Here is a 15,668-nt window from a genome sequence, read left to right as displayed (position 1 = left end):
ATTGCCTTAGTTTATCTATACAAAACTTCACTAATTTCTTATAGTTTTAAACCTTCAGTGAACCTGTAGTACTGGACAGGTGATGGAAGTTTAGTCAGATAATTACTCCTTATAGATATGCATGTAAACATTCTCTGTTGTAAACTTCTATTTCAATTTATGATTTGATTTTTGGTGTGAACTTGTGATGAACTTTGTAATATGTGACCATGTACTCTGAAAGATGCATAAGTACTGAAGACAAAGACAAAAAGTGAAGGGTAGTTTGATATATAGTAGTCATAATTAGCCATCCATACCTTCCTTTGTTTTTTCTCTGCCTAGAATTTTTTCACTAAGAATTTTTCCTTTGTTAGAATTTTTTCCTTTTCCCCACTTAGGACCTTTCCATTTTTTTCCCTTAGATAGCTTTCATAAAAAACTTTTTACAATTTAGTAATAAACTCTATAATAATTTCGCTAAGTGCGTATAATAATTTTCTTCCTGCCATTTCAGACTACCAGACATAAGTTAGAGCCCACCAGTTCCTGGTGTAATAGAACAAAGGACACATTGCCTAATCCTCAGCTGTTAGGCTACAGGTGCTAATCACCTAAGCCTGCAGTCTTTTACCCTCAGAAGAAGTTTTTAGGAGATTTTAGAAGTTATCACTAGCACTTCACTACTGGTCAGACAGCCAGAAAGCCTTGAGACCCTTGGACTTTAAAGCCATTGTTGGACTCTCAGATCCAAACCAGGGGATGTGCTCCCCCAGAAACACACACGGAAAGAGGATTCACTGCAAAAACATGAGGTTTAATGATGATAATAATAATAACAACAACAACAACAATAATAATAACCAGTTCACTGGGGTTCTTTTGCATGCACGTAAGAAGAGAACCCTGAGTTGGAGCTAAGAGCAGTTTTTATACAGTTTAAGGGGTGGACAGTGACTAGGCACAATATGATTGGTGGAACAGTGTGACTTTTAAACTGATTCTGTCTTTGGGGAATGAGGTGGCAAGGACCTCTCTTGTCTGTTAGTTCGAAGGATTGGTCCCTTCTTTGCAATGTGTCTATGTGCTCTGGACATTTCTCACCCTCCTTTGGAACTGAGGAATGTTAATCTACTTTGATCTGAGGAATGTTAATCTACTTTTCCCTTCCTCCTCTGAATGTTAATCTGGCAAATGTCTTCTGGCTAAGGAATGTGCTCCTCCTGGGATGTGTCCTGGGTCAGTTGAGTCCTACTCTGTGCCCCTGCTACTACCCTCTCCAGGCTAGCAGGCTCCCAGTAGTTGGGATTGAGGAAAATATGATCAGAAAGTAATGTTTAAAAACCTTTCATTCCTTTTTCTTTTTTTTCCATTTCCTAATTCCCATATACCCTTCCTCACCACCTCTTACATTCAGTTTTCTCTCTCCATCCCCCTCTGATTACTATTTTGGTTCCCTTTCTGAGTGAGATTCTTATGTCCTCCCTTGGACTCTCATTATACAGTTTCCTTTGTTCTGTGGATGATAGTCAGGATATCCTGTACTTTATGAGTAATATCCTCTTATAAGAGAGTAATACCATACAGTTCTTTCTGTTATGTCACTTAGGATGATATTCTCATGTTGCATCCTTTTGCATGCAAAATTCTTGATGTTCTCATTTTTAGTAGCTGAATAGTATTTAGTTTTGAAAATGAACTAAATTTTCTGTCTCTCTTCTTTCATTAAGGAACATCTGAGTTATTTCTAGTTTCTGGCTATTATGAATAAGGCTCCTAAGAACAGAGTGGAGCATGGGTCCTTGTTGAATGGTGGAGCATCTCTTGTGTATATGTCCAGAAGTGGTATAGCTGGGTCTTCAGGTAGACCTATTTCCAATTTTCTGAGGAAGAAGGTTGATTTCCAGAGTGGTTGTGTTTTTGATCTTTTCCATTCTAATTGGTCCCAGGTGTAATCTCAGGGTCACATTGATGTGAATTTCCCTGATGACTCAGCATGTTGTACATTTTTTTTAAGTGCTTCTCAGTCATTTAAAATTCTTCTGTTGATAATTCTGTTTAACTGAATCCCATTTTTAGGTTGGATTATTTGTTTTTCTGGGTTTTTTTTTTTTGCTTTGCTTTTTTTTGTGTGTGTTTAACATTTTGAGTTCTTTATATATTTTGGACATTAGCCCTCTATCAGATGTAGGCTTAATTAAGATTTTTCCCAATCTGTAGGTTGCTGTTCTGTCTTATTGACAGTATCCTTTGTCTTACTAATCTTTTAAGTTTCCTGAGGTCTCATTTATTAAATATTGATCATAGTGGCATAGGCATTGGTCTTCGGTTCAAGAAATTTTCTTCTGTTTCAAGTGTTCAAGGCTATAACCCAGTTTCTCTTCTACTAGACTGAGTTTATCTGCTTTTATGCTGAGGTCCTTGATCTACTTGGAATTTGTTTCTGAGGTGTGTTTCCTGTACACACATAAATGATGGTTTCTGTTTACTTATTAAGTCTTTTAGATTGTACCTTTTTATAGGGAAATTGAATCCATGAATGTTGAGTGATACTAAAGATCAAAGATTCCTATTAATTTTGTTTTTAGAGGTGGTATTTTGTGCGTATGATTCTCTTCTTTTAGGTTTGCTGTGAGATGATTAATTACTTTTGTTTTGTTGGGTTTAGTTATGCTATTTCTGTTGGAGTTTTGCTTCTAGTATCCTCTGTGTGGCTGGACTAATGGGAAGATTAAACTCACTGTGTTATTAGTCAATGAAACAATAGCCATCAGAGTGTTGGGAAGAGACACTTTGGAAGGTCTCTAAGGGAACCACAGGAACCTTGTGGTCGTAGACAGTGGTGAGAGTCCTGAGACCACTGTTTGATTATAGCATATTTCATACATTATGGAAAATTTCAAAGAACAAAATCTGTATGAAATTTAGAAATGAAAAATTTACATATATGTATAGTATTTTCATACAGCTGATTTTTTTACACTGTGCTTATTTCTCCTGTAACATCTTGTCTCCCTATTTTCCCTTTATTCTACTAGACAATTTCAGGGAGACATCATCATGTATTGGCTTAAATAGCTGTATGTATCTATGAAATGATAAGAGCCACTAATAACAGTCTCATTTTAAAGTATGTGATTTTGAGATTGTCTTAAAAAATACAGTTATCTCTAATTGCATCCATGTTTCCAAAACAACATAAATTTCTTATTACTTTCTTGTTAAAAATTTCTGTGCATATATTTATATACACATATATACACACACACACACACACACACACACACACACACATATGCTCACCCACACACATATATGTATATATATATATACGTATATACATATATATATATATATAACTTGGTGATAGAATCCCTTGTTGACACATTTACAGCTTACATCCATAATTTAGTTATTGACGATAGTGCTGCAATGATCATTAATATGTAAACATTTTGGTCATTTGATTGAGATTTTCAGTATATAACCTGTTGTAAAGGCAAATATTGTTGCATATCTCTGAAAGAAGGCTCTAAAATCTCAAAAATTAACCACTTAAGGAATTATCCATCATTTCATCATCATCACAACCACCATAAAAGGTATCTGATGATATTGTCCAAAAGAGGAGCAATAGTTACAAGCCGGAAATCTGGTGAGAGCTTATTAACTGACTTTAAATGCACAGCAGTTGCTCATGGCTCAGGGAAAGTTTATGAGATGCTTTGCCTCACAAAGTAAGTATTAAGACTTGGATACCTGAGTATCCTGCTGCCTAACTATTATACCTTCTCACTTTTTCCTGTCCACTTATTCTGCAGCTGGAGTAGGTCTTTATTTAAGAAATACTATGCTCATGAATATGTAAATTAATTGAATCTATGGCAGTAAATGTAAGGATGTCCACACACTGAGAACAACCTATGATCAGTGTCCTCTTAACAGTCTCTGTACACATGAAATCTACCCATGAAATTGAGGTGGGTCTTAATCTACCTCCTGTCAGTAACTGCAGGGTAACGGGCTCACCGTTTCCAAATCTGAAAAGGAGACAGAGTTTGAAGGGACTATGACATCCACTCTGCCTTTCTCTCCACAGGTGTCCACTCCCAGGTTCAGCCTCAGCAGTTTGGAGCTGAGCTGGTGAGGCCTGGGGCTTCAGTGAAGTTGTCCTGCAAGGCTTCTGGCTACACCTTCACTTACTATGTTATAAACTGGGTGAAGCAGAGGCCAGGACAGTGCCTGGAATGGATTGGATGGATTTATCCTCGCAATGATGAAACTAAGTACAATGAAAAGTTCAAAGGAAAGGCCAGGTTGACTGCAGACAAATCCTCCAGCACAGCTTACATGGAGCTCAGCAGCCTGACATGTGAGGATTCTGCAGTCTATTACTGTGCAAGACACAGTGTTGAAAACATGTCCCGAGTATGTCAGAAAGACCGAAGGAGTATGATGTTCCCCTAGAACACTAAAGATGCAGAAGATTATTCTGAAGAGTTACTTGCAATTAATCATTCTGAGCACCCCTTTTTCTGCCTCTTTCCCACAGTATTATATGGTATTTGTCAAATTTTGAACATTATATCTGTGAATAAAGCAATGCTTTTCTGTTTATTGTGGTACACTGTATCTTGACTGTCTCTTCACTAGTGATCAATTTCGTTGGCTTTTTTCTTCATTAATAAAACAATATAAAACAGATAGCATGATAATGCATAGTGATAAAATATTTCTGGATTCCAAGAGACTGAAACTTTGAACGGAGTTGTTTGGAATGAAGTAGAATATGAATTCTACATTTACAAAGCACATAAATAACATCTGATCAGATAAAAACTTGTCTCATAGCTCTAAGTGACCTGAATGTGTGCTGTAAACTCTGGCTGTGTTATTCAGAAATCCTAGTCTCTTAGAATGTAATGTATGTATATCAGAATGCACAGTCATATAAGTATAATTCCTGTAAGTTGGACAATTCTTCAGAGAACTCAGTAATCAACTCAATGTATGTACATGTTAACTGAAGCAGGTTCTCAGATGATACATGAAACTTTCATTCCATACTTCCTTTTGTCCCGGTATTTGCATGCTGACTCAGTATCATGTCTCACAGTCTCCCACTGGGTACCTGCAGGTGACTCTTGTTCTTTAGAGCATCTGCTTTTGGCTAAATGGGTGATTATAAACCAGCCCATAGACACCCATGGAACGTGGTAATCTCAGGGTTTGATATACTAATAGTTCTCTGTATTCAGAACATTAATTTTGCATGTTCCTGTAGGAAACATTTCCCCTTAAATATGAATATCATATGCTTAATAGGGATGACATCTCATATGCTGAATACGTTAAATCAGGCAGGAATTTCATTGGTTAATGATATATTAGACATCATGCAAACCATTTTGATAAAAGTCATTTTGGTATTCCCAGAAAATTCATTCAGCAAAGCTCCCCCACTTTGTGCATCCACTGTGGGGATCAGTGTCATTGTTTTACTTGAACCTGGGAATAGATCTCCATCAATATCTAACTATCTCAAACATATACAAAAAGGACTCGGCAAAAACAACAAAAGTTGCCAAACTAACACTGTCCAGTAGGAGAGGTTATATATTCAAAGTCTCTTTTTGTTAAATGCTGAGAAATCTCTGAAAATGTACTTTAAAATTAGGGTTTCATAGAGGGTTTGGAAGAATAGACCTCAATAAATAACATAGATTGATTAAAATAAAGTTTTCCTACATTATAGAGTAGATGGTGAAACATGTAGAAGAAGAAATTAGGTATCAGTATTTACTAGTCATAAAAAGACTGGTTCAGGTATGTTTTGGTTGTCTAGCGGACTTTCAAACAATAAAAGTTGCCAGCTGAAAAGTGGGCTGTCATATATTAAATGGGTTTGAGTTTGAGGTGATGTTTTGAGTTTTAGGGATAATGACAACAAGAATGAGTTGTTCCGTTTGTATTTTCTAATTGTGACTGAACATGTAATCTTGAACAAATAATGATAAATCAATCATATATTCTGTACCACATGGACAATGTTTAGCCTGTCTTTGTTCTGTGAAACTTGTGTGAATAAAGAAGCTGATTGCTAGTGTGTCAGGGCAGCAGAATTGGCCTGATTGGTAGTCAGAGCCACAGAAGTGACCTGATAGCTAGCAATTCAGCTATGAGATTCCCAAACCATCATGCCTTCTCCTCACTGATTCCTTACCTCCTGTGCTGTCCACTCTCTGAGCACAGACTCTTCTTCTATCCTCTCCATGCTGGGAAAGATACCTCATCCCAGAAAGGACCCTGGCACTGTTTCTTGAGTGTGTGTGTGTGTGAAGAGGAGGTTGGTGCTTTTTCTTCTGTTTGTTTTATACAATTCCAGTTATCATTTTCTTCATCTTCTTTTATCATTATGCTTAGCTAACTGATTCGGGCTTCAGCAGAAATACTTCTTTCAGCAAATGTAAACAGAAACAGATACAAACAGCAAGACATTAACTGAAAGAACAGGAACACACAGTTCTAAATGGGTTGACTCAAATCAAATCCCATCCTTCAGAGTTCGAGGAATCCTTGAACTAGTCAAGACAAAGCAGAAAGAATAGAAGAGTCATAAGTGATTGCAGACCCAGGATTTGAAGGCCTTTAACTCAACTGAGCCATGGTCCTATGAGCTCACAAAAATTAAATTTGCAAGCACAGGGCTATCATTGGTCTGGTATTGATACCTTGTATATATATTATACTTTTCATTTTAGTAGTTTTATTGGACTGCTGAGTGTTTGAACTTGGACAAGTTTAATCAACAAAAGGGAAAGAGTCCTAAGAGAAGGCACAGGAATCAGAGCCCATCTAGTTCAGTTTAATGGCTTTTGTTTTAGCTAACTGTATTCTATTGGGCTAAGTTTTATTTTTACCTCTTAGAAGTCTTATGAGAAACCAGATGTAAGTGGATCCAGATAGGAGAAGAGGTGCCAAGAATATGAAGGAGTGGAGTGAGGACAAATATAATAAATAAAATATATCATATGATAAAAGTATTTGTTGTTAATTAAAGGGGAAATGAAGCAATAACCAAAAAAATGACAAACAAAAAAGAAGCCCAAATTCATATTAAAGAACAGATAGTGACTTAATTCTTTCTCATTTTCTCAGTATTTTTTCTTTCATTTGCTCTAGGCATTCAAATTTCCAAGGCTTCCAACACAGGGCTCACCATACATGAGGAGGACATGTAATTAATCAATTTGCTCATCAAAATCAGTCCAGCCTTGATCCTGTAGCTCTGACAGAGGTGCACAGTCCTGAATTCCCAGGTCCCATCACTTAGTGATCAACAGTAAACAGAGAACACTCAATAAGCAGTCACACTAAGGTAGCATTTTCTTGTTTATTTTTAAGTTTTCTAATTAAATATTTTAGAGAATTTCTTATGTGAGTACTGTTGTAGCAGATACTGTATCATTAAAAATTTGCCGTTCATAATGCTTGTGTCATGTCTTCTAGAACAATAATCCAGAACTCAAGCATCACTTCTAGGCATGTTATCAAAATACAAGATGAGGTGCCTATCCTCCTTGAGGTTCAAGAGAATGGATCCCTCTTTTTAATCTTCACCACTCTGTATCTTATGCAGGCAGTTATCAGTGGCTGTGGTACCGAGGCAGTGGAAGAGCAGCCTGACTTCTATGCAGGAGTCGATTTACTTCAGGAAACTTCCCAACATAATCCCAGAGCTGAAATCAGTGTTGGAGGTAAAGTATCTGTATTTCTGTTCCTGCAAATATGGAGTAAGGCTCATTGCAGAGCTCTAAGATTCAGACCTTTCATCTGATTGGTTCTTTTCATTATCTCTAAGGAGAGTTTTCAGTAATTATCCTTTCTCATTAATACAGGCCCATTTCAGCACTATATTCTAAAATGTTTCAGCTTCTAAGCATCAGCCAGGTCCTGAGCTGTTTCAACATTTTAGTTATTATATCAATAGTTTCCACTCCTATGTAAAGTTAGTATGGAAGCCTTTTTAATTTGTCTATTAAATAATGTAGGTTTTACCCTCTGAACAAAGCAGCTCTGCCCCAAGGGTAGCATGAAGAAAACAGGAAAGAGCCTATTTTCTCCTGTTATTACATTTTTAGGAATGGGAACTGCAAGAGATGGTTCCAACTGAACCAAGGAGGAACCTGGCTTCGAGAGGGATATTATAGTAATAGTGGCATGACTTAAAATCTCTGATGCATAAATCATTATCCCTAGATAAACTAGAGCCATGTATCCCTTAAGCTGTGCTCTGTGAACACTGGAGTTACAGGGATAAGGTGTTTCTTAAGCCAGACTCTGCAACTTTAGTGAGAGCCATGACAAACCAACATGCATGGGAGTTCGTGACCAGCAGGGGGCGTAATGAAGCTGACAATCCCCACAGAGATGAGATGTGTGTGGAGGGGATTCTGTATCCTCTGTGGTTTCTTTTCTTGAGTATATTAACTGAACAGTCCTGCTGTTATTGTAATGTGATGTCTTTATGGTCAAACACAGTAAATATTCTTTGTTAAACACTTCACAGATGCCTTAGTTATAAAATCCTTTGTTGACACAAGTATAGTTTATTCCTGTGATTTAGGTAATGGTGAGAGTGAAGCAATAATTATTGATCTAAATATTTCAGAAATATATTTACTTTTGTGCATTTGCATGAAATTTTGAGTGTATAAACTGTTGGAAAGGCAATTATTAATTACATTTAAAGGAAAGAAGGCTCTAAATTCTCAAAAACTAACTGTTTTCAGAATTTTCCATCACACACATCATCATTATGGACATTATCATCATCATCATCATCATCCTCACAACCACCATCTGTAAATCAATCTGATGACATTGACTCAAAGACAAGCAACAGTCACAGACCATGAGTCGGCTGCATGGTTATTTTCCGATGTTCCATGCATGAGCACACGGCTGAGGAAAAGTGTATGGCATTCATTTCCTCTGAGAGGGATTAGAACTTGGACTTGAGCATCCTGCTGCCTGACTCATGTGCCTTTTCTCTCCTTCCTCTCCAGTAGTTCTTCATCTGAACTAGGTTCTTATGTAAGAAGTACCCTGCTCATGAATATGCAAATTACTTGAATGTATGGCACTAAATACAGGAACGTCCACACCCTAAAAACAACATATCAGTGTCCTCTCCACAGTCCCTGAACACACTGACTCTAACCATGGAATGGAGCTGGATCTTTCTCTTCCTCCTGTCAGTAACTGCAGGTAAGGGGCTCACCATTTCCAAATCTGAAGAGGAGACAGGTCCTGAGATGACAATGACATCCACTCTGTCTTTTTTTCTACAGGTGTCGACTCTCAGGTCCAACTGCAACAGTCTGGAGCTGAGCTAGTGAGGCCTGGGTTATCAGTGGAGATGTCCTGCAAGGCTTCTGGCTACACCTTCACCAACTCCTATGTGGGTTGGGTAAAGCAGAGATCTGGACAGGGTCTGGAATGGATTGGACATGTTCTTCCTGGAAGTAGTTATATTTTCTACAATGAGAAGTTCAAGGGCATGGCCACCATGACTGCAGACACATCTTCCAACACAGCCTACTTACAGTTCACCAGCCTGACATCTGAGGACTCTGCGATCTATTACTGTGCAAGACACAGTGCTGTAACCACATCCTGACTGTGTCAAAAACCATAGAGGAGCAGGAAAATACCCTGCAGCTGATATGACAGAAAGACTAATCTTTAGAACCTTTTGCTCATAAACAGTAATTTTGAATATCCATTTTTTGCTTCTTCCTCACAATCTTATAATGCCGTTGTCATTTTTGTAAAAGGATTTCTATGAATAAAACGATACTGATTTAGGATAAATCTACAGTTCACAACAACTTGCTACTCTCTTCACCATTTACCACCTCCATTGACATGTTTCTGATTCAATAAAATAATAAAAATGGAAAAGTATGGTGATGCATAATAAAAATATTACTAGGTCCTGAGAGATCACAACTTTTGTTGAAATTGTTTGGAATAATGTACAATATGAATTTGACCTATAAAATCCAAATCAGTAACATCTGGGCAAACGAACACTTCTTCATAGTATAAAGTAATTAGTGACCACAAATGTGTGGTTGTCTCTGGCTGTGTGTTCCAGCAGAAATTCCAGTCTCTTGGAATGTGAGAAATATTTATATAAGAATGCACAGGCATGTAAATATAATTGCTGTAGGTTGGTCAAAATATTTTTAAATCATTTTTCTTGAAACTCATTTACAAACATAATATATGTACCTGTTAAGTTTTTTAGGTTCTAAGATTATACATAAGTGTTTGCTCAATATTGCTTTCCAGTCTCAGGATTCATCACTATAGTCACTAGCCTTTTTAGAACATGGACCTGTACTGATATAGCATTGATTATCATAGTCCATTGCATACCTGTTGTTCAGCTGTGTTCAATAGAGTATTTGTGAATGTGTGTGTCTCTGCATCCACATGTGTTTCTTGTGCTTTGTTTTTGGTCACTTTTTTCCATTTGTTTGATTTCCTTTATCTTACTTTGTATTTCTTCTTTTTTATTATGTTTAGTTTCTGTTTGTTTTCTATATAAGATAAAGAAACAGAATCAAGCTGGGAGAAGATTGGGGAGGTATTGGGGAAGGGAAATCTGGATTTCGAATATATTGCAGGAAGAACATATTTTCAATGAAAAATAGGAAATAAAGAACTTAAAAAGTTAATAAATAATTCTGTTAACATCCATGTTGTGTAAATTTCTCATATGCACAAGTGTCCATTCTTTAGATCTCATGTCCTTTTAAATTGTTCAAAGGACTGTTCAGAAGGCAGGTCTGAAAAGATGTAGTAATTCTACATCGTAGTAAAACACACATGTAAACTGAGTGGGTTTTAGCCCCCTCCCCTGTTTGTGTGTGTTTGTATGTGTGTGTGTTAGAAATAGAGAGAGAGAGAGAGAGAGAGAGAGGGAGGGGGAGGGGGAGAGGGAGAGAGAGAGAGAGAACATTTTTAGTAATGGACTTTTTCATTATTAATTTCTAAGTCCACAGAGAAGTTTCTACTAGGATATCTTTTATTTCTTGAGGGTGTCCCTGCAGGCATCCTAGTGGGAAACAGAGCATGGGAAGAGATAAGAATGTGAACATGGTACAGATTGACTTTTTCAACCTGGATCAGACTTTGGGGATTCTAAGCACAGGCAGTGCATTATAGTTATATTTCAACACAATACAAGTTGGAAAAGGATTTCTAGGCAAGAATGATTTCCATCATTATCCCAAATCCCATTGCACAATAAAACTTAAGGTATGGCTGTATAATCATATTTTATGAAGTTCTTGTAACCAGAGGGTAGGTTCTTTAGCTAAAGTCCAGAGTCTAGTGTGCTCTCTGACCCACAGCGTACAGATCAGGAGGCTATAAATACATGACATCTCTCCCAGAGAGAGGGAGAAGCTGGGCATTTCACATTGCATGGCCTTCATTTCATTTTGGTTTGTATCATTCTTTTTCTGTGCATTATAAATGTTTTAAATAAAATCTGTCATATTAATTCACTGTGTGATTTTTTTTCGTGATTCGGAATAAGAGATATAAAGAAAATAACTTAATTAAAGACTGACCTTGTCTATATCCAGAACACTGAAGTAGGTGATGAAAACGATGTCCTCTCACCGACACCATATACTACTGCCACCTACATATGAATTTAGGCAAAGTTTACCACAATATCCTGAATTAGAAGTTCTGCCATTATCTGTTCACACTTTTATGGACCTCACCTGGGATTAGTTTCATTCCTGTCAACTTATTCTCTGCCATTTTTGCCTTGTAGAATGCTCCTTGAAACAACTTCTTACATATGCCCATGACATGACCATCACCAAATCAGAATGTGTTAACTCTCCTGCTCTCCTCTGATGCAAAGGCACTACAGGATGATGTATTAATGCCTCTTTAAAGGATCCTGAATCCCTGTGATAATATTTGCCCAGGTTTATCTCTACAAACATGGAACCAGAAGAACTTGCCTTGCAAATGTAAAGAAGCCTTAAGAACAGAGAGGTCTTCATCCCTCTGCTCATTGAACTGGGCCTCGTTTTTCCTATGGGTGTGACAGGAACTTCTTGAGCAGCCCGTGTCCAAAAAAACAAAAACAAAAACAAAAACAAAAAAACCAACTGGCCAGTGATATCCAGGACAAGTTTGAGCAAGCAATGGCCTCTAATTCAGACAGCCTCAAGTCTCTTCAGAATGAAACAACCTCCTTTGCAGGCGGTGTTCTCTGAAACAGAAGAGCTTTGGACTAACTGACTGCTGAACAAGGAGGCAATTGCATTTTGCTGGAAAAGAAATGCTCCTTCTATGTCAATGAACCTGGGATGGTAGAAGAAGATGTACAAATGATCAAAATGCTCTGGGAGAATGTCTGGGCAAGCTGTACTCCCAACACCACTACCCATTGGTACTCTAACCCCTTGGTATCTTTGATTCTTCCCCTCCTCATCCAGTTTTCTAAATCAGCAGATGAGTAGAATGTCAAAGATCACTACTCTTGGTTCAATATCAAACTGTTTACAACATTGGAGCCAGTTGTTTTCATGACACCTCTTTTTTGTAATAAGAAAAGTATGAGTGGGGCAGTGGACCTTGCCAGGATACTTTGTAAGTTTGAGTTAGTTTGAAGCCTCATAACCTCATACATACCAGAGCATGGTATCAGCTTCACCTTCTTTCAACCTGGCCTCTGTCACAGGACCACAGTTCCCCCATGGAGAAAATCCTGACAATCAGTCATGTGGGGGCAGTGCTCCTAGCCCTTCCACATGCAGATGAGGCATCCTTAAGATGTCAGACCAAGCCAATAGTAGGAGTCTGCTGTCAGAACACCAATCCACCCAAACATGTATATAAGATCCTATCCAGAAGGAATAAAAGCGTATAATAATTATTCTATCAGGAATTGTCTGAGAGCTTCTCTCATATAAAAGCTGTAACACATCACTTTGGGAGAATAGTCCCCCAAACCTTTCAAGAGTGGAACCTACCTGGGTCCACACAGATCAATTCATACCTGGTAACCCTGACCTTGGTTCCTAGGTGCTGCATCTGGCTTGCTAGCTGAGTTCCCTGCTGGCTCTGGTCATAGGAATAGTGCAGATGCACTCTTCTGCTCATGCCACCCTGCCTGCTACACAGCAATTGTCTCACCATAGCAGCAGCCACAGAAGAGTGCCTTGATTCAATTGCCCTCTTATATATACCTAAACACTCATGCAGGGGCAGTGCCTCCACTCTCTCACAGATCTCAGCAGATAGCTTTCTGTATACAGACTAGCAGGTATGAGAATCTTTCGATCTGATGTGATGTCCAAGGTATATGTATCACATCCATCCTAGTTTTCAGATTTACTTGCAAAGCATTTCATTATCTGATTGAGAACCAGCTCCAATGTTATATTTACAATTTTAGGTTACAGTTTGGATTCCTGAGATTAAGAACAAGTACTCATTAGGAATACACTTTCTTTCCCTTCTTTCTAAGCTTAAATACTAATAGCTGGATTATATTTTCATCTCATGAGACTAGATCTTTCCTTTAGTAGCAAACTTTACATATCATGGCAATATATGTTTTATTGGTGCTATACTCTGTGCATATCTTCAATCTTATTCACCCTCCCCATCAACATGTAACATGATTTCCACACAAAATAAAAACAGAACCATCATTTTCAATCCAAGTGCTTAAGAATTTGTGAAGGATGAATGAATGGTTTCATTTTATCTAACAATTGCTTCCACTGCAGAGGTTTTCTCTTCACATGACACTGTGATAAACAGGGAGAACAAGTCATGCCTGGAGCACTGACTGAAAAATACATAAAATAAACTCTCACCTTGAGTATGAGGTTTCATCTGAGGTTTGGAATTTTGAACACTTTAAAGTCATTCAGTGAAAGATTTGAGTAAGTGAGCTGCTCCAAATTTTCCACAATATTTTATAATCTTTAAGACCTCATTGACAGCGTGCATTTCACATCTATATTAGTACTACAATGTTAGAAAAAATTATGGAATTGATAACAAACTTAATTTTTGTTGACACAGTCCACACTTGTCCTCAGTCTTTTAATCTGAGGCCCAGAAGTACTCCGTGAACATCTGAAAAATGCAGGAAAATTATCTACATCTATTGCAGCTCATATCACAGTCTTAAATTGACATCTTACTTATAATCTTCCGATGGACAAAGCATCAGAAATGCAACATCTACGTTCCTGGTTAGATATGATATTCTATCTCAGAAGAGTCTTTGGTCCATGAGTCCCATATAGAGGACAAGCAGTCCTTCTCTTTCTGGTCTTCTGGCCTCTTTTTTCAAACCTGACAACTTAATAAGGTTCCAAAATCATTCCTTTGTCATATGCTTCTTGTGGAAGCTTCCTACAGCCTATCATTGATGAGAACATTTGTGAGATATTTGAGTCTCATGGAGAGAATTTCAGAGATTCTCAAATATTCTCTTTTTTTAAAAGTCATATAATTCAATCATAGAAAAAATTCCCTATAATGTTGATAACCCTGGGGAAAGGAACCAAAGCATCAGTCCATGTTGCATTGACCATCTATCTTTAAGGGTTCTGGGCCTCAGCTGTCACTCAGCATTCGGGATTTGGTTTCTTTGTACATTGTGGCTATAACTTTGTTGTAAGATCATATTTCATGGTTTTTATAGTCTTGGTATCTTTATCTTTCAACGGTTTTAAAATATAAATATATTTTATTTATAAAATGGGTATGATTTTGTACAGCTCTCTTTGATGAAATCAATAGTTCACTCAAACTTACCTCCATATATTCAATTGCATCCTACCAAAAATTCACTATGGAAGTTGTCCAAATCTACACAAGTCATAAAATGTCTATGTTCTAAAAGCTATTAGGGACAGAATCAAGGGACAATACATTGAACTTTAACATCTCAGAAGCAATGAAGATATTCCCAGTGTGTAACTTCCATCATCTCCTGTCGTCCATGTTCTCCTACAGGATGTCTAGCATCAGATTGAACTGAAGAAACAAATATTGTTTATCTTTTAAAATTGTCACAAGTAGAAAGCAGTATGAAGATGAAGGCACTGGCTATTGAGTAAGCAGAAATCAGAAAAAAATATGAGGCAGGAAATTGACAGATATGTAAAGTCAATGAAACATCACTGTCTTCCATTGAATTATAGCATTCACAACTACCAGCCTGAGGGTGACACATACTCATAAATTCTGAAAGAAGTCTACACTATCAGTATATTTTGTGTGTATGTGAAAGAAAATATGTTCTGACAAGATTCACATAGGATGCAATCTCTGGAATCAGGCACAGAGAAAAATGAGGGCAGGGGGAACATCAATGCTTTGAGTTCTTCATGTGTCATACATGGAAAAACACAAGGTAATGATCCTTGGATAAGTGAACAGAGTCAAGACCCTTTAGGTTAGACTAATGGTGTCTCCTGATCTTGCTCCTTCTGTACAGCATTCATCGAAGTGTTTTATTCTGTGGACATTGGTCTTCAGTTAGCTATTCTTCCTGGTAATCAGAAGTCAGCTCTTTGAGTGTCCTGTTTCTCTTGAGCCTTAAAACTTGAGTACATCATCAGAGT

At 37.5% G+C, this 15,668-nt stretch overlaps 1 gene segment (V, D, J or C); it reads left to right on the top strand.

The window, feature by feature from the left end:
* Nucleotides 1–9,168: 9,168 nt before the first annotated feature.
* LOC114636435 lies at nt 9,169–9,661 on the top strand. The segment is given in 2 exon segments: nt 9,169–9,249; nt 9,333–9,661. Coding segments are annotated over 2 exon segments (375 nt in total).
* The last annotated feature ends 6,007 nt before the right edge of the window (nt 9,662–15,668 follow it).

This window comes from Grammomys surdaster, unplaced genomic scaffold (genome assembly GCF_004785775.1).
Source record: "Grammomys surdaster isolate TR1022 unplaced genomic scaffold, NIH_TR_1.0 124014, whole genome shotgun sequence".
In the NCBI taxonomy this organism is placed as follows: Eukaryota; Metazoa; Chordata; class Mammalia; order Rodentia; family Muridae; genus Grammomys; species Grammomys surdaster.
The sequence above is the reverse complement of the archived record's forward strand: the minus strand, read 5'-3'. Positions and strand labels throughout refer to the sequence as shown.